Below are 26866 nucleotides of genomic sequence, written 5' to 3'. Positions count from 1 at the left end.
GTTGCCAGGTCATCACAGGGCTGACACATAGACACAGACAACCATTCACACTCACATTCACACCTACGGTCAATTTAGAGTCACCAGTTAACCTAACCTGCATGTCTTTGGACTGTGGGGGAAACCGGAGCACCCGGAGGAAACCCACGCGGACACGGGGAGAACATGCAAACTCTGCACAGAAAGGCCCTCGCTGGCCACGGGGCTTGAACCCAGGACCTTTTTGCTGTGAGGCGACAGCGCTAACCACTACACCACCGTGCCGCCCAAATTAAGAATAATAAAATGAAAATAAATAAAAATAAATAGAAATTAAGGAGTAATTTAACAACTTAAGATCTTAAAAAATCCACTGGCCACATTTGTAACCAGAATAACCCAAAGAATAACCCAAATAGCTTTTCTGTACAATTTCAAACCATAATTTCCAGATTATTAAATGCACCGGAGTGCTTAAAGGCAAAAATCAATTCCGTAGTAGCACAGCACTTTTGAATTCTCGATTCTGATTGGTCAGAAAGAGACGTTTATTGAACATTTATGGATCGAGTCTCATTCTAAGAGTGTCAGCTCACTGTAAAAGAAACTTTCCGACACAGAAAGGACTTCAGGATGGAGGTTTCTGGTTGCTCAGTAACATGACAAGCTGCATAAACTTGAAGAGAGGAAAAAGAAAGACTGGTTTTGCTATAACTTAAGTGAGAACAGGAAATATTCCATCCACATTCACTGGATATGAGCAATCGCAAGCTCTGATTGGCTACTCTACTACTAGGGTATCAGATCATATACCGTGAGTAGAGAAAAACAAAATGGCAGAGCGTGTTGCTGAACCAACCGAGGACGAAATAAAAACGCTACTCGAAAACAAAATCCCAAAAAAGTTAACAAAATATGGAATGAAAGAATTTGACGGTAATAACGTATCTTTTTTAATTTTTCAAGAATTATTATTATTATCGCATTTTTCTCAAATTGCTGCTGTCATTTCACTGGTTTGTTTACATTCTTCATCTTTAAGCATTAAAATTTGTTGATTTTTTTTAGACTGATTCAAATCAGTATTGTAGTCAGGTCACTAAACCTTGAGTCCGAGTCCTGTCTCGAGTCCCCAGTGTTCAAGTCCAAGTCATTAAAAAAAATTTTCGACTTGAGTCCACTATTGATCCGAGTCGAGTCTGAGAACAAGACCCCAAGTGCACCATGTGACGGTGTCTGTTTCAGCGCCATTAACATTAGTTTGTTCCTGAACATGCCGTATGAACAGGTGAATGTGCTTCTCTTTATCAGGGAGTGTGAAGTATTCTGTCAGAGATGGTTGGGAGACGGATGTAAGTGCAGAAGGTGTGTTTATTAATACAAGTGAAGACTGTAAACAATTCAGAACGGCAGGCAAAATCATAAAACGGTGAAACAGGCAATAGGTCGAGCGGGACACAAACAGGCTATCGTAGACTCGGCAGGATCAAAGATGAGAAACAGGAAATCAGGGATCAGGAATCCAAACAAGGAAGGCAGGCTCGGTAATGTGTCAGCAACACAACTCAATACTTCGCAAAGTAAGTGTGTTTTCACTGTCTTTATATAGGCACGCTGATTGCGCTTTAATCCTGTGCAGGTGTGAGTCGTTTACGGCGCGCACGATGGTCCACTTGGCACGTGCGTTATCCAGAGCGTGCCCGAGAGTCTATCTGATGCATGCGCCAAGGCGCACAGGTGTGACGCTCTTGAACAAAATTAGTACAAAAATTAATGTAGATATAAATATAAATATCTTATGCCAAATTATTATGGCATGTTACAAAAAAATAAAGAAAAAATCCGAGTCCGAGTCTCCAATTTACGAGTCCGAATGCAGTTAATGCACGAGTCCGAGTCCAAGACGCATCAGTGCTCAAATCCAAGTCAAGTCATGAGTCCTTAAAATTAGGGCATGAGTCGGACTCGAGTACTACGGTATAAGCCTGATTCAAAAGCTTGAAAGAAGTTTGAAAATTACAGAACTGAAATGTCCAGAAAAGAATTAAATAAATGTCTAAAATTATTCTATACCTTGGCATGACAGCAAAACGGCACTTTCTACAAAAAAACAACACTAAAGTCAACTTGTGCAGCCATCGATAGGTTTTAAAGTCCGCCTAAGCGGAAATGATTTTGTCTGACGTTTTGTATGAAGTTTTTATTTATTGAATTTGCAAAAAATAAAAATAAAAATGCTCTGTTTCTCAAAATCCAGTGAATGTGGATAGAATAAAACAGTTATTCCACTCAATCTCGTTGTACATGGCTTATAGCCAACTCGGTGCTTTGCACCACGTTGGCTATCAGCTCATGTACGACTCGATTTCGTGGAATAACTGTTAAATAACTTCATAAAAAGAATAAAAATGCAATGTATCATTCTTCAGTTAAAGAATTGTTAGCTTTGACAAGTTTCAGCACCAGCTCGAGTGTCTTATAGCTTAGAAAATATGGCACTGAAGGTAATTGACATGTAATTGAAGGTAATTGACAAATTACTGAAGGTAATGTACTGAGGAGGATGAACACATTGTGTTTGACAGCTGAAAGAGACGAGCAGTATGAACGTACCACGGACGTTTCTGGTGTCGGGAAAACAGCGCTCTCTCGAATTACAAGCCAGGTGAGTTTAACAGAGCATCACGCTCACAGCTATAAGATGGTCAACATGATTGAGTTCACGAGACACTTCTGTCCAAAAACACTGAAATCTGTTGCTAGTTTTTTTGTAAGGTGTGTTTGTGGGTGGAGCTTGATATTTTGAAAAGCAGCACTCTGACTGTGTGTTCAATCTCTTTTTGTATAGAACTGAAGAAGAAAAGAAAGACTGGATTCAGGTGAGCACCTCCTACGTGTCGTGTCCCAGCTCTGTTTCAACAGAAATGTTGAGAAACCATATGTTTTTTTGGCCCTCCTTTTTGTGCTACTTATGATTTTTATTTCCATGGCTCACTCTACGTCTCCCATTTGTGTTTCTCAGTCGATCCAGGCCACTATCCAAAGGCATGAGCAGAGTGTTGAGACGTTCAGGATGTTGAACTGTTCGGTGCGGGAAGAGGACTGCACGCCCCCCAACTCTCCGGTGAGACGCCATTTTCAAACCTGTTTTTCTACTTATGACATCAATTTGTATTTATTTTACTTTCTCTCCTTCAGACTATATAATGCACATCTCATAGAGTGGAGTGATCCAGTCCGTTTATAAAATAAACATTAGTCTTTCTCAAACGCCTCTAAATCATATTTTATCATTTAATATGATTTATAGCTTTTTGATGTGATACAGTATCATACCACGTAGTTTAGAATTATAAAAATAGCTCACTTTCACTGAGACTGACAGAAACAGAGGCCACACCCTCTTCACTGACAGCGACAGACAGAAAGGCCACACCTCCTTCACTGAGAATGACTGATAGAAAGGCCACACCTCTTTCACTGAGACTGAATGACAGAAAGGCCACACCTCCTTCATTGAGACTGACAGACACAGAGACCACACCATCACTGACAGACAGAAAGGCCACACCTCTTTCACTGAGACTGACTGACGGAAAGGCCACACCTCTTTCACTGAGACTGACAGGCACAGAGACCACACCTTCTTCACTGACAGACAGAAAGGCCACACCTCTTTCACTGAGACTGTCAGACGGAAAGTCCACACCTCCTTCACTGAGGCTGACAGGCACAGAGACCACACCTTCTTCACTGACACTGACAGACAAAAAGGCCACACCTCTTTCACTGAGACTGACAGGCACAGAGACCACAACTTCTTCACTGACAGACAGAAAGGCCACATCTGTTTCACTGAGACTGTCTGACGGAAAGACCACACCTCTTTCACTGAGAATGACAGACAGAAAGGCCACACCTAGTTTACTGAGACTGACGGAAAGGCCACACCTCCTTCACTGAGAATGAAAGACAGCAAAGCACCACCTCTTTCATGAGAATGACTTCTAGAAAGGCCACACCTCTTTCACTGAGACTGACTGACGGAAAGGCCACATCTCCCTCACTGACACTGACAGACAGAAAGGCCACACCTCTTTCACTGAGACTGACTGACGGAAAGGCCACACCTCCTTCACTGAGGCTGACAGGCACAGCGACCACACCTTCTTCACCAAGAATGACAGACAGAAAGGCCACACCTCCTTCACTGAGACTGACAGGCACAGAGACCACACCTTCTTTAACAAGAATGACAGACAGAAAGGCCACACCTCTTTCACTGAGACTGACTGACGGAAAGGCCACACCTCCTTCACTGAGGCTGACAGGCACAGAGACCACACCTTCTTCACTGACACTGGCAGACAAAAAGGCCACACCTCTTTCACTGAGACTGACAGACGGAAAGGCCACACCTCCTTCACTGAGGCTGACGACAGACACAGAGACCACACCTTCTTCACCAAGAATGACAGACAGAAAGGCCACACCTCCTTCACTGAGACTGACAGGCACAGAGACCACACCTTCTTTAACAAGAATGACAGACAGAAAGGCCACACCTCTTTCACTGAGACTGACAGACAGAAAGGCCACACCTCTTTCACTGAGACTGACAGACAGAAAGGCCACACCTCTTTCACTGAGACTGACAGACAGAAAGGTCACATCTCTTTCATGAGATTGACAGACAGAAGGGCCACACCTTTTTTTTACTGAGAATGACAGACAGAAAGGCCACACTTCTTTCATGAAAATGACAGACAGAAAAGCCACAACTCTTTCACTGAGACTGACAGACAGAAAGGCCACACCTCCTTCACTGAGACTGACAGACAGAAAGGCCACACCTCTTTCACTGAGAATGACAGACAGAAAGGCCACACCTCGTTCACTGAGAATGACAGACAGAAAGGCCACACCTCTTTCATGAAAATGACAGACAGAAAGGCCACACCTCCTTCACTGAGACTGACAGACAGAAAGGCCACACCTCCTTCACTGAGAATGACAGACAGAAAGGCTACACCTCCTTCACTGAGAATGACAGACAGAAAGGCCACACCTCCTTCACTGAGAATGACAGACAGAAAGGCTACACCTCCTTCACTGAGAATGACAGACAGAAAGGCCACACCTCTTTCATGAAAATGACAGACAGAAAGGCCACACCTCCTTCACTGAGAATGACAGACAGAAAGGCTACACCTCCTTCACTGAGAATGACAGACAGAAAGGCCACACCTCGTTCATGAAAATGACAGACAGAAAGGCTACACCTCCTTCACTGAGAATGACAGACAGAAAGGCCACACCTCTTTCATGAAAATGACAGACAGAAAGGCCACACCTCCTTCACTAAGAATGACGGACAGAAAGGCCACACCTCTTTCATGAGAGTGACAGTCAGAAAGGCGTACCAGGTGTACTCCTTCATGAGAATGACAGACAGAAAGGCCACGCCTCCATCACTGAGACTTACAGAAACAGAGGATCCTAGTGGGCAAGATAGCGAGAGAAAAGCTCAGTGCCAAAGGAAATTATTTTTGATACAAATTTAAAATAAAACAGTTATAAAAAATGTAATAAAAATAAGTGGGAATGTTGAGTCAGTCCAGATGCCTGAATTGATTCAGTCATGATTGCTTACCTATTTTTGCCCAAGACCAGCTGTTTTAAATCAGAACAGTTGGATCATAAACACTGTTCCTGGTACACCTCTAATTTCCCTGCTGTCTCTCTGTCTGGTTCAGAACTGCACCGAGCTGGGGAAGCGTGCTCCCACTCCGATCCGGGAAAAAGAAGTGACGTTGTGCATGAAGTGCCAGGAGCCGTTCAACTCCATCACCAAGAGACGCCACCACTGCAAAGCATGCGGACATGTGAGTGTTCCTGTAACACACAACACACCGTTCTCACCTCAGTACGGCAATGCCAGAGCGATTACCAAACACCACTGACTCCAAACATCTCATCTCATCTCATTATCTCTAGCTGCTTTATCCTTCTACAGGGTTGCAGGCAAGCTGGAGCCTATCCCAGCTGACTACGGGCGAAAGGCGGGGTACACCCTGGACAAGTCGCCAGGTCATCACAGGGCTGACACATAGACACAGACAACCATTCACACTCACATTCACACCTACGGTCAATTTAGAGTCACCAGTTAACCTAACCTGCATGTCTTTGGACTGTGGGGGAAACCGGAGCACCCGGAGGAAACCCACGCGGACACGGGGAGAACATGCAAACTCCACACAGAAAGGCCCTCGCCGGCCCCGGGGCTCGAACCCAGGACCTTCTTGCTGTGAGGCGACAGCGCTAACCACTACACCACCGTGCCGCCCTGACTCCAAACATAACAAATTTTTATATTTGGAAATCTCCAGAATGTTCTTCTCTTGTTCACACGAGTTCATTCTATTTGTCGGTTGTAAAATGACATTACAACAAAATGTGTTTGTGAGTTTTGGAAAATACTGGATAACAGGAGAGTGCTAACGTTCAGCATCTTGTTTTCAGGTGGTATGTGGAAAATGTTCAGAATTTCGCGCCCGGTTGTTGTATGATAACAATCGAGCGAATCGTGTGTGTATAGACTGCTATACGACGCTGGTGGGAGTCCCGCCCTCTCCGGCCAGCTTGACCAATAGTACTCAGAGAAGACGCTCCATTCTAGAGGTAAGACCCAAAGAACATGATGGCCTCGAGTGCTCTTTTTTTAATTCATAAAGACATTAAAGCTAGACTGCCTTTCAGATTTTTCAACTGTAGGTCATAAAAAGAATTTTCCTGACACCTAATTTTTTTTGTTTAGTGGACCAGAAGCTACGGAATTCGAATCACAGACTTCCAATTTTTTTATTTTTTAAAAATAGAACAATTAATGAATATAAGGCCACATGACCCTAAATTCTCTGCTATTTTTTCCTGCTTCACCATGACCCAATTCAAGATACTACGTCATGCATGACGTGGTGGGCTTTCCTCGTTCGCGCAAGGCATTGTGGGATACAAATTTGAAACAGGAGAGAAAAATGGAGAATTTGAGTGTGTGAATGAAACGTGAAAGACCGACTACAGTAACGGAAAGCGAGAAGGAAAGACGTTATGTTATATACGAAGGAAAGGAAACGCAGGACCACACTAATAAATATCGGCGGTCAGCAAGCACCTCGGTGTGATCAGCTGTTTGTTTAGTGACAGAATAATGGAACTGTTAGTGCACGCTCAAAGGGAAACCTGCGCATGTGCGTGCACACACACACACGGACTTCCTCTGTCTGCTTGAATGCACGAAGCGAGCAATTTCATGCACATTATTTGCTTTAATCCCCTCAAATTAAATAACTTCCCAGCCACAGAACAGAACGGCCTGATATTTTGTGAGATATTACAGAAATAAACATACAACCCCAATTCCAAAAAAGTTGGGACAAAGTATAAATTGTAAATAAAAACAGAATGCAATAATTTACAAATCTCAAAAACTGATATTGTATTCACAATAGAACATAGACAACATATCAAATGTCGAAAGTGAGACATTTTGAAATTTCATGCCAAATATTGGCTCATTTGAAATTTCATGACAGCAACACATCTCAAAAAAGTTGGGACAGGGGCAATAAGAGGCTGGAAAAGTTAAAGGTACAAAAAAGGAACAGCTGGAGGACCAAATTGCAACTCATTAGGTCAATTGGCAATAGGTCATTAACATGACTGGGTATAAAAAGAGCATCTTGGAGTGGCAGCGGCTCTCAGAAGTAAAGATGGGAAGAGGATCACCAATCCCCCTAATTCTGCACCGACAAATAGTGGAGCAATATCAGAAAGGAGTTCGACAGTGTCAAATTGCAAAGAGTTTGAACATATCATCATCTACAGTGCATAATATCATCAAAAGATTCAGAGAATCTGGAAGAATCTCTGTGCATAAGGGTCAAGGCTGGAAAACCATACTGGGTGCCCGTGATCTTCGGACCCTTAGACGCCACTGCATCACATACAGGCATGCTTCTGTATTGGAAATCATAAAATGGGCTCAGGAATATTTCCAGAGAACATTATCTGTGAACACAATTCACCGTGCCAGTCGCCGTTGCCAGCTAAAACTCTATAGTTCAAAGAAGAAGCCGCATCTAAACATGATCCAGAAGCGCAGACGTCTTCTCTGGGCCAAGGCTCATTTAAAATGGACTGTGGCAAAGTGGAAAACTGTTCTGTGGTCAGACAAATCAAAATTTGAAGTTCTTTATGGAAATTGGGGACGCCGTGTCATTCGGACTAAAGAGGAGAAGGACGACCCAAGTTGTCATCAGCGATCAGTTCAGAAGCCTGCATCTCTGATGGTATGGGGTTGCATTAGTGCGTGTGGCATGGGCAGCTTACACATCTGGAAAGACACCATCAATGCTGAAAGGTATATCCAGGTTCTAGAGCAACATATGCTCCCATCCAGACGACGTCTCTTTCAGGGAAGACCTTGCATTTTCCAACATGACAATGCCAAACCACATACTGCATCAATTACAGCATCATGGCTGCGTAGAAGAAGGGTCCGGGTACTGAACTGGCCAGCCTGCAGTCCAGATCTTTCACCCATAGAAAACATTTGGCGCATCATAAAACGGAAGATACGACAAAAAAGACCTAAAAAGTTGAGCAACTAGAATTCTACATTAGACAAGAATGGGTTAACATTCCTATCCCTAAACTTGAGCAACTTGTCTCCTCAGTCCCCAGACGTTTACAGACGGTTGTAAAGAGAAAAGGGGATGTCTCACAGTGGGAAACATGGCCTTGTCCCAACTTTTTTGAGATGTGTTGTTGTCATGAAATTTAAAATCACCTAATTTTTCTCTTTAAATGATACATTTTCTCAGTTTAAACATTTGATACGTCATCTATGTTCTATTCTGAATAAAATATGGAATTTTGAAACTTCCACATCATTACATTCTGTTTTTATTTACAATTTGTACTTTGTCCCAACTTTTTTGGAATCGGGGTTGTGTATCACAATGACCACATTTCAGAGAGAACTAAATTTCACCGCTTTTATGAAGTTGAAAGGCCGTCTAGCTTTAAAGGAGAACCGAAGGCAAGTTTTTTATTATCAAAATTCTATTTATCTCATTTTATTAAATATAGGAATGCATTTTTGATAGCTATTTTGTCACTGCTATAGCAAGTTATGAGTGTTTGAAAAATGCTGTGTAATATCTCAGTCCATTTGTCAAAGCAATGGCCGTAAACGAGATTCGTTGAGACCTGTGCGAGACATCGTTGGACGGAAGTAAAACGTACAGCGTAAATCAAAGTGACCAATGTCTGCCAAAAGACGCATTTTTGGTTGTTTTGAACCAACATGGAGTAGAGAAGAGTTGGAAAGACAACAAGATAAGGATTAGTCCGTCACGCTGGTATTTACATCATTACTGTTGCACAATTAAAACATGCCAGATCAGGCGGCTGATGGGTTTTCAAAATAATAAATACATGCATGTATTTTTGTATGACGTCCTTTACCCAGCCACATACAAAAAAGTCGTAAGCCTCCATATTCTTCCACGCTTTCATCTGTTTTGTGGTGTAGAAGGACGTCTGCAACACCAGATAGTTTGAGATGTCGGGGAACTCGACTGAAGGGTAGTTTTCGAGATCGTACGATAAAGCCTTCTTTCCCAGACTGTAGGGGTCGATTCCATTGCACGTAGCAATCTTCTGAATATATCTAAAGCCAGCAGTGGCTTCTAGATTACGAGCGTACTCTGATAACTTATCACTAGTTGTTTGCACTATGGCAGCTGTTTAGACCACCAGCTATTTCACTTCTGGTAAAATTTTCCGCTAAGAAAAGTCACGTGACCGAAACCTAAGAATAGTATATTTAATGTTGAAACATTTAATTTCATTATTTTTTAAGCCATTTTTGTCTGCAGCATTTCTTTGCATCAGCCTAAGATGTTTGCACAGGACTGTATGTTCGCAAACTCATACACACTCTAGGGGCAGTTTATCATAGCTAGTCCACCAACCAGTCAAAGAACCTGGAGGAACCCACACGGACATGTAAAACTCCACACAGACAGTTGGTGCTTTTGGACTGGAAGAAGCTTTTTCATAGTTCTTAGAACTGTTGGAGGAAGTTCTGCCTTTTTTGAGCGTCCATACTGCTGGACCTGGGGACGATCTTAGTTCTTAGAATCCCATTTCATGGGACTTTTTTAGTTTCTTTTTTTTCATGGTCGGTAGCAGTGGCGGCTGCTGGTTTTTAAAACAGGGGAAGCCCATTTTACGCATTCATCGTAAAACCTGTAGGCCGGATATCAAAGCATAGAAAGGTGTGCCCCATTAGCATAGTGAACTAGACAACCCCACCTAGTGGCAGAAAGTATTTTTGCTTGTACATTTCATGTTATAGTCTGGCTTGCCAGGCTAGTGCCTCATATCCTTAATCAAAAATATCAAACATCCAAAAATCACTGGCTATTCAACGAAGAGCCTTGAACAATCATACCCTGATATGCAACACAGAGTCTTTAACACAACACCCAGCTGTGTAACACATCCTTGAACATCTTCTGCAACACAGTCTGGAAATTCATAACCAGGTAGGCTATGCAACACACACAACCTTGAATATTATACCCAGGTATAACCTATAACACAGAGCCCACCATTCTCTTAACATTACTGAACAATATACACACTTCAGATTCATGAACATGAACACTATTTATACACAAATTCTGCCCTCCGCTCCTTTTCCAGAAAATGGTCTGTGACCCTGTCATACCAGCTGGTTGTGCTTTCCAGAGACTTCACCAATTTCTGTTAGCAGCTAGCACTGCAGATCCCAATAAGGCTCAAGCTAGCCTACAACCAGATTGAACTACTAATGAAATAAACGAGTGAATTCACGAATGATCAAACTGATAGAATGGATGAAAGTTAACGGAGCACAACGAGTAATATTTACATTTATTTACAGAGTAATGTACAGAGACATCAATGAGAAGAAACGTTTATATGAAAAGAAATTCGGACAGCACTTTGGCACACGACTACTCTTTCTCGACATCCACTAGGGACTGACTGATCATACTTCCGTGTTCCTCGCCGAAGTACCGCCCTCCTCATGTCTTTCAAACACTACCTCCAATAATCCTTTATCAGCCCGGCTTCTTGTCCCTCCCACTGTCTCGTTTAGTCCCAGAGAAGCCCGGCTTCCCTGGAAGTGACGATTTTGTCGATTTTAACCAATAACAACTAGCCGAAATTGGCTGTTCAGAGCCGTCTCGTAGACTGCAACGGATACCCGGCTGCCAGTCAGTGTTGCCAGATACTGCTGACGTTTTCCATCCCAAAATATGTTCAAAACCCGCCAAAATGCACTTAAAACCGCCCAATCTGGCAACACTGCTGCCAGTCCATAGAGCCCATTGAAATAAGAAAGGTTACAGCCTGGCAGCAAAGGTGATTCTCGTAGCGAACTTCAAGTTCGTCAGACATCACTCAAATAAGTTACAGGATAGTTATGAACATAAATACAATCTTGGGCATATATTATGTTATGAAAGTTATTGTTTTAATGAGAATTCAACGTCATAGACGCCGCAGTTTGGGCAGAGAATTTTAGGGGAAGCTCGGCTTCCCTTGTTGTCTCTGAGAAATCGCCCCTGGTTGGTAGGTAGTCTCCCAGCACAAGAGGAGCCATACACTACCGTTCAAAAGTTTGGGGTCACTTTGAAATGTCCTTATTTTTGAAAGAAAAGCACTGTTCTTTTCAATGAAGATCACTTTAAACTAATCAGAAATCCACTCTATACATTGCTAATGTGGTAAATGACTATTCTAGCTGCAAATGTCTGGTTTTTGGTGCAATATCTCCATAGGTGTATAGAGGCCCATTTCCAGCAACTCTCACTCCAGTGTTCTAATGGTACAATGTGTTTGCTCATTGCCTCAGAAGGCTAATGGATGATTAGAAAACCCTTGTACAATCATGTTAGCACAGCTGAAAACAGTTGAGCTCTTTAGAGAAGCTATAAAACTGACCTTCCTTTGAGCAGATTGAGTTTCTGGAGCATCACATTTGTGGGGTCGATTAAATGCTCAAAATAGCCAGAAAAATGTCTTGACTATATTTTCTATTCATTTTACAACTTATGGTGGGAAATAAAAGTGTGACTTTTCATGGGAAACACAAAATTGTCTGGGTGACCCCAAACTTTTGAACGGTACTGTATGTGATGTAAGCGTACGGCCGAACACAAGCCAATGCAGCACTGACACCCACCATTAAAAAAAATCCATATAAAATATTAGCCGTATATAAACAAAACAAAACAAAAAAACATGGACAAGAGGACCAACAGTGAAGTCCAGGCTTTATTGAGCTGATATGTAATGGAGGAAATCCGACACGATTTTGACACGTCTAATCAAAATATAAAAATGATAATTAAACTAAATGTGTTTGTCCATAAGTATTTTTTAGCTATCACATAAGAAAACCTGTTATAAAATCATAATCTACACTCACATGTTAGGTAAACATATTTTAAGCAGTCGTTAACTATTTTTCACCACAAATTCACTTTTTATAATGTAAAATAATTCATTTACTGTCAGCATGTAATACTTCCAGGTCTCCATCGTTCTATAGTCAGTGAAACGATCCATTTTGATAGAAACACGTGAACGTAACACGACACACAAAAGTGGACAAGTTTAATCATAATGTTGCTAGTTTGCTGTTTTCACAGCTACACAAGAACATTGGTGGACAAGACGTACATTCATACGAAAACAAACAAACATAGTGATGTCACTCTAGCAACCATCTAAAAGTGCGAATACAAACAAAACAAAAAGCCCTTAAAGGAGAACTGAAGTCATTTTTAAATTTGCTTTATTTTAGTGCTGTCAAGCGATTAAAATATTTAATCGCGATTAATGTCGCGACAGGCGGCACGGTGGTGTAGTGGTTAGCGCTGTCGCCTCACAGCAAGAAGGTCCTGGGTTCGAGCCCCGGGGCCGGCGAGGGCCTTTCTGTGTGGAGTTTGCATGTTCTCCCCGTGTCCGCGTGGGTTTCCTCCGGGTGCTCCGGTTTCCCCCACAGTCCAAAGACATGCAGGTTAGGTTAACTGGTGACTCTAAATTGAGCGTAGGTGTGAATGTGAGTGTGAATGGTTGTCTGTGTCTATGTGTCAGCCCTGTGATGACCTGGCGACTTGTCCAGGGTGTACCCCGCCTTTCGCCCGTAGTCAGCTGGGATAGGCTCCAGCTTGCCTGCGACCCTGTAGAAGGATAAAGCGGCTAGAGATAATGTGATGTGATGTGTGTGTAATGTCGCGACTGTCATAGTTAACTCGCGATTCATTGCAATTTAATCACACATTTTTGTCACATGAAAAAACATTGTAATTCTCTTATCAGCATAAAAAAGCGAATGGGCTTGCTTTGTACCAATGTTTTTTTTTTTTTTTTATTGCAGAGCATAACACGTCTTGTCACAGCCACTGACATCCATAACTTCCATATTAGATGAGAAAACCAAGGGATGAAAAATAAAGTGCATATCACTGTGAAAATAAAAAAAAATGTTTTATTTTACTCTTCATTAGTTTCTTTTGAAGAGAAGTATTTGCCATAAAAGAAGAAAAAAACAGATAACACAAATAAAAACATTCATCATACGTTCAAAAACGTTCATCATTGTGTGGCACTGTATTCTCTAATTCTCACTGCGTATAACTCTACACCTACCCGGTGGAGATGAGCTGGGAAACTGAAGACTGAAGGAACAGTATTGAAAAGTATTTTTCCAGTCTCACCTGTGAAAGGTAATCCCATGTGATCTCGTTTGGACGGTAAACCTGTTGGTACAGTTAAACGCAGCACATGAATGAGGCATCTTTATTCTCGGCTACTGTCTAGACGCTATCCCAGAGACGGCTGAAGAATCTCCACTTTGCCCCATCCAATATGGCGGCGAGGATGTTTATATGTCTATGCCTTTCTCCATCACTCACACGTACTCTTATTGAAGCAGCGCGCGACAAGCCTCAACAGGAACTACGGGTGACTCACAGGGCCAAATTAGAATTTGCGTTAACGGCACTATTTTTTTTAATTGCGTTAAATTGAGATCGCGTTAACATCGCGTTATTATCGCGTTAACTTTGACAGCACTACTTTATTTCTTAATTAACATGTTATTCAATTACGTTTTCGGTTTTAGTAACCTTATATCGTGACTTTTACTGGCAACTAATTGCAATTAAATATTGTACTTATCGGCCTGTTCGGTTTTTAGCCGTGTTGAATTTAGTTCGTTTGGTCCACGGCAGGCGTCGCTTATCCACGCGATCTTCACGAGACTTGTGCGAGACTTCGAAACGTCAAGTGTCAGCCAGGTGTCAGTGCCGCCATTTTGAAAGCTGTTTTCCAAACGAAATATTGCACAAAAACGAGTTTAAATGACGATTACTGCCTACTTTTTTCAAACTTTCCTGATCACTATCAAAACAAACAAAACTTCCGGCTTGATTACATCAGCATTCGAAAGAGGACGCGCGCGTCTTTTGACGACGTTGGCAGATGTCGGTCACTTTGATTTCCGCTGTACGTTTTACTTCCGTCCTACGATGTCTCACACAGGTCTCAACGAATCTCGTTTACGGCCGTCGCTTTGACATATGGACTGATATATTACAGAGCGTATTTCAAACACTCATAACTTCCTATAGCAGTGACAAAATAGCGATCAAAAATGCATTCCGATATTTAATAAAATGAGAGAAATAGAATTTTGATAATAAAAAAAATTTGCCTTCAGTTGTATGTAGTTCTTGGAGGAGCGCCCCAGTGGCTAGGTCTTCTCAACAAGTCCCGAGAAATGTATCCCGAGCTCAGGGAATCGTTCTAGTGTGATCTGGTTAACAACTGGTTTTCTTCCTGTGTGCTCCAGAAACAGGCCTCTGTGGTGGCGGAGAACAGCGTCCTCTGCAGCTTCCTGCACTACATGGACAAGGGCAGCGGTCGCAGCTGGCAGAAGGCCTGGTTTGTCATCCCTGAAAATGAACCTCTGGTGCTTTACATTTATGGAGCTCCACAGGTGGGAAATCAGCTCAACCGTTAGATAATGTGTAGTTTATAGTGCTGACACTCCCTCAACACTCTTTTCCTCTTTCTTGATTTGGAAAGTCTGAGATTTTAAAACAAACGTGAATTTCTCGGAACACACTAAAACTACACGCTAACCCTGTGTCTGAAATCACTCACTCGTTCACTACTCCTTACTCCCTATATAGGGAATTACTATATAGAGGACTATATAGAGAGCCTTTGACTAGCAGTCCAATCAGGACGTCTTCTTCTCACAGTGTAATAAGGGTGGCAGGATGATGTAGTGGTTAGCACTGTCGCCTCATACCAAGAAGGTTCTGGGTTCGAGCTCTGACAGTACTGCCACTTGCAAGGAAAATCACAGGTTTATATTAACACGCTAGTTCAGATTATGTGTTTCACGGACACTCCGTATTATCTATTCCTGTTAAAAAACATGCCGTTATTTGACAAAGAAAACCAGATCGTCGTTCTGTAATTCTGTAAGGAGATGTTTATTTATCATCAATGGAAGGAGTCTCCAGTGTCAGAACATTGTACAGATCCTTCCTCCATTCGAAAGTCTTCAGAAAGGAGAACTTTTCAGTTTCTCAGTAGTATGAGAAGCTGTATATTTTGTCTCATCTCATTCTCATCTTATTATCTCTAGCCGCTTTATCCTGTTCTACAGGGTCGCAGGCAAGCTGGAGCCTATCCCAGCTGACTATGGGCGAAAGGCGGGGTACACCCTGGACAAGTCGCCAGGTCATCACAGGGCTGACACATAGACACAGACAACCATTCACACTCACATTCACACCTACGGTCAATTTAGAGTCACCAGTTAACCTAACCTGCATGTCTTTGGACTGTGGGGGAAACCGGAGCACCCGGAGGAAACCCACGCGGACACGGGGAGAACATGCAAACTCCGCACAGAAAGGCCCTCGCCGGCCACGGGGCTCGAACCCGGACCTTCTTGCTGTGAGGCGACAGCGCTAACCACTACACCACCGTGTTGCCCAGATGTCATTATTTCATGAATAAAAGATAAAATTGCAGTGATTACTGATTATTGTTCTTTAACTGCACACCCCAAGTGTGTTATTCCTTACTTATTGATATAATGTGTGGTTTACATGCAGGTCAAGAGCCATTATGCTGGATAATAACATATGAAGGGAATTAACGAAAATTATAATTATTATTTTTAATTAAGGTTATTATGTACCAACTTGTATTAATCTCCCTTCTAATGGTCTCCTCCTCTCCTCTCCTCTCCTCTCCTCTCCTCTCCTCTCCTCTCCTCTCCTGTCTCTGTTTGGCGTTATGAGCAGGATGTGAAGGCCCAGCGCAGCATCCCACTAATTGGTTTCGAAGTCTCCCTCCCTGAGTCATGTGACCGTCTGGAGCGGCGCTACGCCTTCAAAATGAGCCAGAGTCACCTGACTGTTTACTTCAGCGCCGAGGCGGAGGAGCTCCAACGCCGCTGGATGGAGGTCCTCTCCAGAGCCGGGAGAGGGGAGGAGCTACAAGTGCACGGCCCAATCTCAGAGGCTCTGGAAGAAGAAGCTGAGGAACCGAGCTCTCTAGGAGAAAGCACATGATTGGTTTATGAAACATCTCTTTTTTTTTCTTTTTTGCACACATTAACTGTACAAATGTGACAAGAAGGACAGTTACCTGCCATAAACTCACACACACACACACACACACACACACACACACACACACACACACACACACACACACACACACACACACAGATACACACACACACCCCTTCACAACTTTGACACAAACCCGGTCTAACTGTCTGTCGTAAGTTGCATGAAATATCTCCAGGTACGTTTCTCTGTGTACTGTTCATCCTCCGTGAGTGTCATCGCCCTGCACATGGTGCATCAAACGAACGTGTCAGTATCGTCACCCTGCTTAATATCATCTCTCCTCCTCCATCGCTGACCAGTTCTCTGTTAGATAGATCTGATCTTTTTTTTTTTTTTTTAATTCCGAACCATTTCTTTGCTGTTTTAAATGACTGGTTTCTTGCCTCAGTTTCAGTGCAGGGTTTCACACTTGTCGTTTTGGGAGAAGATGACGTGATCAGACGACTCAGTACAAGGTAATAAACACGAACAGAGTCGGAATAGAGAAGCCCGTAGTGTATTGGACAACATTTCCTCTGTAAGGTTTACCATTTTACAAAGAGCAATCCCGTGGCGCAGATTAACAGGAATCATCGCAAAATGAACGAATCGTCTGGAAGGTCTATCATATTCTTATTAATAGTATAGTATACAGAGGGTCACATAAAAAAATGGCGGAAATAAAAGCTTGCCCTTGTATTATATATCGATATATATAAAATGTACAGTACCAGTCAAAAGTTTGTGCACCCCTACTCTATTGTAGAACAATACTGAAGACATCAAAACTATGAAATAACATCTGGAACATATCTAGAACTATATGGTAAACAAAAAAAAAAGTTGTAAACAAAATACATTTCATATTTTAGATTCTTCAAAGTATCCATCGTTTACCTTGATGACGCTTTGCTATAATAATATCGACTATTATTATCTTAACCAGCTTCATGAGTTCGTCACCTGGAATGCTTTCCAATTAACAGCTGTGCCTCGTCAGAAGTTAATTAGCGGACGAGTTTCTTGCCTACTTAATGCGTTGGAAATCATCAAACAGTAAATAATAACAATACAAATAATCAAATAACCCTATTCCATACCACAGCTGTAATAATCCATACAGTATTATATCAAGAACCGAACAACTAAGTAAAGAGAAACGACATCCATCATTACTTTAAGACACAACATGGCTTTTAATTCATAAAAATAAAGAATAAACATTGAGTTAGAAGGCGTGTCCAAACTTTTGACTGCTACTGTAAGTATGCATGTGTATATACAGTATATATTTAACAGTTATTCCACGAAATCGAGTCGTACATGAGCTGATAGCTGACGAGGCACGTAGCACCGAGATTGAGTGGAATAACTTTTATTCTATCCACATTCACGGGATTTTGAGAAACGGAGCATTTTTATTGTTGGGTTGTTTTTTTTTTTTTTCCAAATTCGATAAATAAAAATTTAATACAAAATGTCCGACAAAATCATTTCCGCTTAAAATGTAAACAAACCGGCGAAATGTCAGGAGCAATTTGTGAAAAATGTAATAATAATAATAATTCTTGGAAGAAAAATTAAAAAGATACGTTCTTACCATCAAATTCTTTCATTCCATATTTTGTTTTTTTTTTGGGGGGGGGGGGGGGAGGGGGGTTGTTTTCAAGTAGTTTTTATTTCATCCTCGGTTGCTTCAGCAACACGCTCCGCCATTTTGTTTTTCTCTACTCAAGGTATATGAGCTGATAGTCTAGTAGTAGAGTAGCCAATCAGAGCGTGTGATTGCTCATATCCAGTGAATGTGGATAGAATAATACACTTTATATGGGTCAAAGGGTTTGCAGTGTCATACTGTATAACAACAATATTTTCTATTAAAATAAAACTTTTATAAATTGGCTCAAAAAATAGAATTCTATATCCTGTATCTCTGTAAATGGAAACAATAGTACTTGAAATATATCACAAGAACATCTTGCGGATAAACAGAGAACAGAGTATAGCTGCGAAATTCATTGATTGTCAGATCAAACAGTTGTTGTTTTTTTTGTACTGGTGTGTAATTTTTCGCAGTTCGATTTTGGGACAAAGTTTTATCCAAACAGTGGAACCAAAGATGATTTATTTTTTATTATTGACATTGCAATGGGCGTATTTTGTATTCATGGCAATTAAAATGCTTTTCTGACTTTGACTAAAAATTGAAAGAAAAAATAGAAATGTGTAAGAAATGTCACCAGTTCCAAATATAATGGCAAGACACTTCTTCTCCTCCTCCTCCTCCTTCTTCTTCTTCTTCTTCTTCTTCTTCTTCTCCTCCTCCTTCTTCTTTTCCTCCTTCTTCTCCTCCTTCTTCTCCTTCTTTTCCTTCTCCTCCTCCTTCTTCTTTTCCTCCTTCTTCTCCTCCTTCTTCTTTTCCTTCTTCTTCTCCTCCTCCTTCTTCTCCTTCTTATTCTTCTACGTGTCCTCCTTCTTCTTCTCCTTCTCCTCTTTCTCTTCCTCCTCCTTCATCTCCTTCTCCTCCTCCTTTTTCTTCTTCTCCTCCTCTTCCTCCTTCTCCTCCTCTTCCTCCTCCTCCTTCTTCTCCTCTTCCTCCTCCTTCTCCTCTTCCTCTTCCTCCTTCTTCTCCACCTCTTCCTCCTCCTTCTTCTTCTCCTCTTCCTCCTTCTTCTCCTCCTCTTCCTCCTCTTCCTCCTCCTCCTTCTTCTCCTCCTCTTCCTCCTTCTTCTCCTTCTCTTCCTCCTCCTCCTCCTTCTTCTTCTCCTTCTCCTTCTTCCCCATTTGACTCACTTACACCCATATACAGTAATATATACTACATATACCTTCAAATATAGATATGTATTTTACACTAAAATCCCTGAAATCTCTTGTGACAGTTGGAGGACTGTATCTCTCCTGACATTTGTCAGGTTGACCGTTTTCACTGACTTACACAAACCCTTAGCTGTAAACCATGGAAAACTGACAACCTTTAGCACCTGATGAGCTCCATTGTGCCACCCTGTGGACATTTAGTGCACTGCAATATCCTTATAATATTTGGCTTAATACAATATAAACAAAAGGAAGATTAATAAAACTATGATATGTCTCAATCAGACAACAGGGCTCTAAATCACAGCGCTGATAAAATCTCTCCTCTAAACTGAAAAAAGTGACTATTAGTAAGGTCTTTGTTGAGTGTGCAGTAGTTTTTGATTAGATTTCGATACTGGGAGACTGTAGACTGAGAGAGAGAGAGAGAGAGAGAGAGGTCTCAAAACCGAATGATTATTAATTTGTGAAATTTCTCACTTATTAATGTAAACATGGGGGTTTTAATAAGAACCTGAAGAGAATATATAATGAAATAAAACATGGCAAAGGTTTGGATGATACTATTGCGCGTTTTAAACAGTGTTGTATTTGTGTATGGAAAGTGGTAAAAGAATCAAAATTGCGTCTGTAAATATATAATTTATTGTCAGAACCCCAGACCCAGTTTTGTGGGTCAGGTGTTATCTCCAAGCTTGGTGTTAAAGTCATTACGTGCCATTTGTATCGACATCAGAGCATCCTGTAGAGAGTGTGTGACTCACCTCTGGTTTATTTTGGGGTTTTTTTTGGAACACCTTTTATTCTTGACTCGAAAAGTCAATATGATGTGTTTCAAAGTTGGGTTTGCCAGCATGATTGGGTTAAGTTGCTCATGCTGGATTGCTAGAACTATTTGTGTTGTTGATCTTGCTCTCTGTTGGTCAGAAATCACTTTGTTCGATTCAGGATAGTGAGGCTTGTTTTATAGTTCAGTGACTTTTCAGTGTTGCCTGGTTGTCTCTCACTGAAAGGCTTAACAATGATGTCAGAAAAAAAAAAAAAACCCAAACAGGAATTACATGAGCAGTGGACTGTTTCCCGTACTATCCAGACTGTTAAAAGGTTTACTGTATTTCCTGGACTCAAAGTCATGCTTCGACTTAAAAACACAACCAGAATATTGTACATTTTTTATATTGTAAGCTATATGTAATTTTTACAAATATGAATATCAGGATCAGCTGATACTGATGTAAAAATGAATCACGGTCAAATGGCACACAAGACCATTTATATTATATACTATATAATATCCTCTTGAGTATGGAAATGCAACACACACACACACACAGGATGTCTTGCTTTTCGTTTGTGACATGAGGACAAATTTATGAGCTGTCTGTATTTTAAACCAATTACGTTAATGGTTCATTGCAGCACCTATGAAGAAACAATGCGATTCCTTTATATGCGATGCTTCCAGGAAATGGATCCTTGTAGGTTGTGTAACTCCAGCTCTCTGATTACAGCCACGGTCCTGAGTACAGCTTCGGGCTGTGATTGGACAGTGATTGCATTTCAGTGTGGTGTGAGTGCAACGTAGTAGGCAGGGAAGTGCAAAGTGCAATACAGGGAATTATATTCACTTCTGATCAGCATAAGGGTGGAATTAAATATTAAAAAAATAATACATAAAATCGTTCCCCGGCTGATTGTTCACCGAGAGATAAAGTGACCAATGAAGGTTTTGCTTTTCAGTGTGAAATGGAATCACAGTGAAACACAATACAGTATACACTCACTGGTTACTTTGTTAGGAACACCAATCCATCCACCTGCAGCCGTTTTATTATCAGAGGTGGACAAAGTACCCAACTAGATTACTTAAGTCAGAGTACAGATCCAACTGGTCAAATGTGACTCCGATACAAGTGAAAGTTCTCCAGTCAAATTTTTACTCAAGTTAAAGTACTGAAGTACTTGCTTTTAAAAATACTTAAGTATTAAAAGTACATTTTCCGTCAACGCATTGTTGTATTATTGCCACGACGCTTACAAAACCTAACGCTGTTACCAAAGACAGAAATGTGAATTCACAAAATGAACGCATGCTGTGCCATCATGGTGGTTTAATATTAAGCTACGTTGCTAACTCCACCTGACATGCTAGCAAACTCTTTTCAAACTCGAAATCATATTGGGTCGCTAACGCTACTAGAAAAGAAAAATTTCTACATTCTGTTTATTTGGCAAGATTATGCTAAAACATATTTCTGAAAGGACTTCGGATAAGTTAATGTTATTCATGTTAGTGTTACTCCATTTTTACATGCTAACTAACAGTGTCCAAGTTAACTAGCTATGTGTTAACGTTAGCCGTGGACAAGGCGATGGCAACTTGCCGGGCAAATCCATAGAAAGTCATTTGATTAACTAGACTGCATAGCTATTGCAACGTTATCGCTAGCTCTAAAACAACAGACAACTTCGTTGCAAGCTTTCTCTTGGAATAAAACGTTTATATACCTCAATATGCTTCTGCAGGTTGGACGGCGAGTTTTTGTCAGCCGTGATATGGTTCGTTTTCGGCAAACATTTAAAATGAAACAAATCTTTATTCCTTTCAGAAAACTGAAACATGGGTTCATGGGCCATGAGTGCGTGCATTCGCCAGAAGAACCGCCTCCTTCCATTCGGCCATCAACTGATCGTGTTCAAATAACGCTGCTGAGAAATCACTGAACTTGATTTTATCCAGTCTATGGACGAGACGTGACCCTAATGATTACTGACCGGCTGTCTCAGTGTCACCTGCGAAAAAACCAATCACGTTTTAGAAAAGAAAAAAACATCCACTTTCAAAGCTGCTTCAGAGTAACGAGTAACGAGGACCTTGATAGAAATGTAGTGGAGTGAAAAGTACTATATTTGTTTTTCAAATATAGTGAAGTTAAAGTCATAAGTTTCTAAAAAAAATAATACTCAAGTAAAGTACAGATACGCAAAGTGTACTTAAGTACAGTACTCAAGTAAACGTACTTCGTTACTGTCCACCTCTGATCATTACGCAGTTCTCTAATCAGCCGATCCATCGACAGCAGCACAATGCCATCATAAAATCATGCAGATACCAATCAAGAGCTTCGGTTAATTAATGTTCACAATGTTCAAACATCAGAATGGGAAAAATTGTGATCTCAAAGTGTGACTTTCTTTCACTGTGGCATGGGTGTTGGTTTGAGTGTTTTAGAAACTGCTGATCTCCTGGGGTTTTCACACGCAACAGTCTCTAGAGTTTACACAGACAGAATGGTGCGAAAAACAAAAAACACTGACCGTTTCCGAAACTACTCACTCGTTCACTACTCCCTACACTATATAGGGAATTACTGTATAGAGGACTATATAGTGAGCTCATTGGTAAAATGAAAGAAAAAAAAAACCTTTTGGACACTACTCCACCGCACTGGAATTTACGTCATTACTGTCGCACAATTAAAACGTGCCAGATCAGTCGACTAGTGGGTTTTCAAAATAAATCCATATTATACTGAGCGTATTTCCCATATTAATCAATACAAAGTACTTTGTGTCTGTTGCACCTTTCAGTTCTTTGAAATCAAGGCTGAATACTTTCTTTCTTCTTTGCCGCTGCCTTTTATTCAATCAAATTTGATGACTCAACGGCAGTGAATCATCTGATCGATTCGGTCCATTCCTCGCTCTGCGCTGTGACTTTTATTCTTGTATTTTATCCGTCTTATTCGAGTTTAGCTTATTTTGTATTCTCTTACTATTTTTAATTGTATTTGAATGTCCGTTTATCATGTGTTTCTTCCTCCGTCCATTCACCCCCCCAGCACGCTTTTTTTTTTCAGCGCGACCGCAATGCATGATGGGATACATTGCTTGGTTAGTGACCATCGGTTGGTTGTACACTACTTTTTGTGATGCATTGTGGGATACTTTTGAATGCATGAAATAGGGTGTAATAATTCTCATTCGGACAGCACTACAAAATGGTGAACTTGCTGTATAGTCCACTATATAGTGAGTAGGGAGTGATTTTGGACACAGGGAGCGTGAGTGAGTGACAGTTCTGTGGGTGGAAACAACCATCTCTTGTTGATAAGAAAAGTAGATCAGAAGAAAATGGCCAGACAGGTTCGAGCTTTGTTGCCAGGAATGAAGGATATAGTAACTCATAGCAACTCTTTACAACCGTGGTGAGCAGAAAAGCATCTCAGCATGCAACAGAAAACAGAAGACCACATTGGATTCTACTCCTGCCAGCCAAGAACAGGAATCTTATGGCCCTTTTCCACTACCCTTTTTCAGCTCACTTCAGCTCGCTTCAGCTCACTTCAGCCCGACACGGCTCGCGTTTCGACTACCAAAAACCAGCACGACTCAGCTCGCTTCAGCCCTGCTTAGCCCCTAAAACTCGCACCGTTTTGGAGTGGGGCTGAAGCGAGCCAAGCCGTGCCGAGTGAGGCTGGGGGCGTGAGCAGACACTCCCCTGTGCACTGATTGGTGAGGAGGAGTGTCCTCACATGCCCACACACGCCCCGCGAGCGCGCTGGGATCTGTAAACACCGCAAACCCGGAAGAAGAAGAATTACGAGAATTTCTGAAGCCTTATGCGCCTCGCCTCATCTATACGCTCTTGCCAGTATCTGTCCGCGTTGTCGGTGACAACAAGCCACAGCACCAAGACCAGCAACACTAACGACTCCATGTTTATTGTTTACTATCCGGGTCGTGAGACTACCGCTTAAAAGCTCACTGATGTCACTGTTTGCGCTGCTTAACGACATCACCTGACGTCCACCCACTTTCGCTAACTCCACCCAATGTGTCCACCCACTTCCAGCCAGCACGGTTCAGCGCGGTTGTAGTCGAAATGCAACTCCAACAGCCCCACTCAGCTCGACTCAGCACGGCACGGCTCAGCCCAACTCAGCCGCGTTTGTAGTGGAAAAGCGGCATTAGACTCAAGAACAAGTTCCTATTAAAGTGGCTGGTCAGAGTATACGGCATGGATTTAATCCCGTGTTTAATTCTTACTTCACGAAATGTCATTTCTCCAGGCTCGTTGTGCATCACATAACAACAGACTACATAAAGTGCAAATACACACCAATGTGAGATGAGCGCAAGACAAAATTAGACAGAATGGGATAATAAATAAATATACAGTAGAACAAATAATGAGACGAAACACAGTAAAAGCAATGCAGTGAAGGTTTCGCCGGTCGCCGTGGCGGCGCACTGTCATCGTGTCACAAACGAAAAGCAAGAACTTCTCCACCATGTATTACGGCGTTTATATCCAGTATTTCAATGCATACATTTTATTTCGAGGTCTGTGTGTCTTATATGTTGGTGTGACTTATTGTCCAGAAAATATGGTAATCATCTTCGAGAAGGAGATTTGTGCATTTTGCTCCTTGAATGTGTGTGTGTGTGTGTGTGTGTGTGTGTGTGTGTGTGTGTGTGTGAGAGAGAGAGAGATCATACTTCATATTGATATTATCATTTATTCATCAGTTGAGCCTGCCACTCTTTCACTCATTCAGACCTCCAGCATCCCACACCAACAAAAATATGTGTTTACCTGTCGTAGGGCTTTTCACCTCCATTACACTTTCATTCTTTCTGCCATTCCTTCTTCCATACATTTCCTTTTTTTTACATTTGACTTTTTGTTGTAGGGGGAAAAAAAAGCTTTTTGCCAAAGTATACTGCAGGAGAGATGTATTATTGTGTTTATCTATGTGTTATTGGGGGGGTTTATTTGTACCACACATATTTATTGTTGTTGTTGTTGTTGTTGTTGTTTTTTATACTTTCGTATAGTTCTTGTGATGAGAACTGAACAGTAAGAACAATTGTGTGCAGAGCAGATTTTGTAATGACTACGAAGCAGCAAAATTCTCAAAGTAACAGGCTCGGTTTTATGGATCATGGAGTAGAACTGAATTTTCACCTGGTGCATGAGCGATGCCGTTTTAAACGGGATATGACCATGCGACATTTTGTTCCTCAGTCAGGAGTCAGTGCTAGATTTTATAGCCTTGGAACACAGCGTAGCGTTTTCTCACACAAGCATCTCAGGACGGTTGCACCAACCGCACATTTTGCAAGAAGCTGTCAGAAGATCTGACGTTTGTCGTCTTTGGAAACAATTTTACAAACGAGCACTTCGATCCACAAACGTGTTCACAAATTAGACACGGCATAAATTTGACAGAAAGTGAAAATTTGAGAGAAAGCGGTGTATGAAGTTGATCACATGTACATTTAGTCTGATTTACTTCTCCAGGGTTATTCGGTAGCATCATTTTTAAAAGTGAAGAAAGATGAGTTAAATTGAAGCAGACGTTATGGAGGTTCTCTGGTTCTGTTTTTCATCTGTCCAAATGATTCCCAGAGATTCAGACAACATCCTTCACCGCTACATTTATCTCTCGACCACATGGCCGTCTGATTTTGGATTGTGAAGGATTAATCGCTGGCTTTTTGCCACATGGAATAGAAATGTTTCTTTTGGCTGGACATTGTGTGGGTGTGGGTGTACTGAGGTTCATTTTCATCAGCGAGGTCGCCCATGCGTTCTGAAACGATACGCCTGTGTTGACTGGTTCAGAAAATGAATACCAAATCTCTGACAGCACTAACATATTTGCGTTATGCAAAATGTGTCATATATGTTTGTCAAAATCACTACATTTCATATTTTCTTTTTTTTCTCTCTTCTGTCCATCATGGAATCTGTATAAATTTGCTGTACACATGATGAGTATCACTGTTATTACAAGTACTATTCTAATTATTATCGTTAATTATATTAGTGGCAGGCCACTGGGTACCATTGTATGTTGATAACCCAATGAAAATCTGTGCAAGATCATGAAAATGTTTATGAATTAAAGGAATTAAAAGAAAAAAAAACATCTTGAGTGTTTCATCTCACTTCAGATCATAGAATGAGCTTTTGACTACTTTTGTAACCAGAACAATACAGGATATGAGTCATCATTTTTTTCTCATCTCATTATCTCTAGCCGCTTTATCCTGTTCTACAGGGTCGCAGGCGAGCTGGAGCCTATCCCAGCTGACTACGGGCGAAAATCAGGGTACACCCTGGACAAGTCGCCAGGTCATCACAGGGCTGACACATATACCCCTTTTCCACCAAATCAGTTCCAGGGCTGGTTCGGGGCTGGTGCTGGTTCACAACTTGTTCAACTTGCGAGCCAGCTGAGAACCAGTTTGCTTTTCCATAGCTCGCGGTGCTAAGGGAAGCCACGTCA

General features: G+C 41.5%; 1 protein-coding gene across 1 annotated transcript in view; it reads left to right on the top strand.

The window, feature by feature from the left end:
- The window catches only part of fgd1 (FYVE, RhoGEF and PH domain containing 1), a 137940-nt gene extending 121078 nt beyond the window's left edge, over nt 1-16862 (top strand). Inside the window, exons 11-17 of the mRNA XM_060932446.1 lie at nt 2565-2644; nt 2828-2858; nt 3002-3103; nt 5736-5864; nt 6505-6663; nt 14963-15109; nt 16437-16862. Coding sequence (XP_060788429.1) covers nt 2565-2644; nt 2828-2858; nt 3002-3103; nt 5736-5864; nt 6505-6663; nt 14963-15109; nt 16437-16706 — 918 coding nt within the window. The 3' untranslated portion in view covers nt 16707-16862. The remainder of the gene's footprint in view (nt 1-2564; nt 2645-2827; nt 2859-3001; nt 3104-5735; nt 5865-6504; nt 6664-14962; nt 15110-16436) is intronic.
- Nucleotides 16863-26866: the final 10004 nt, after the last annotated feature.

The sequence above is a fragment of the Neoarius graeffei genome, chromosome 10 (genome assembly GCF_027579695.1).
Source record: "Neoarius graeffei isolate fNeoGra1 chromosome 10, fNeoGra1.pri, whole genome shotgun sequence".
NCBI classification, from domain to species: domain Eukaryota; kingdom Metazoa; phylum Chordata; class Actinopteri; order Siluriformes; family Ariidae; genus Neoarius; species Neoarius graeffei.
Note: the sequence above shows the minus strand (reverse complement) of the source record. Positions and strands in the feature narration are given on the sequence as shown.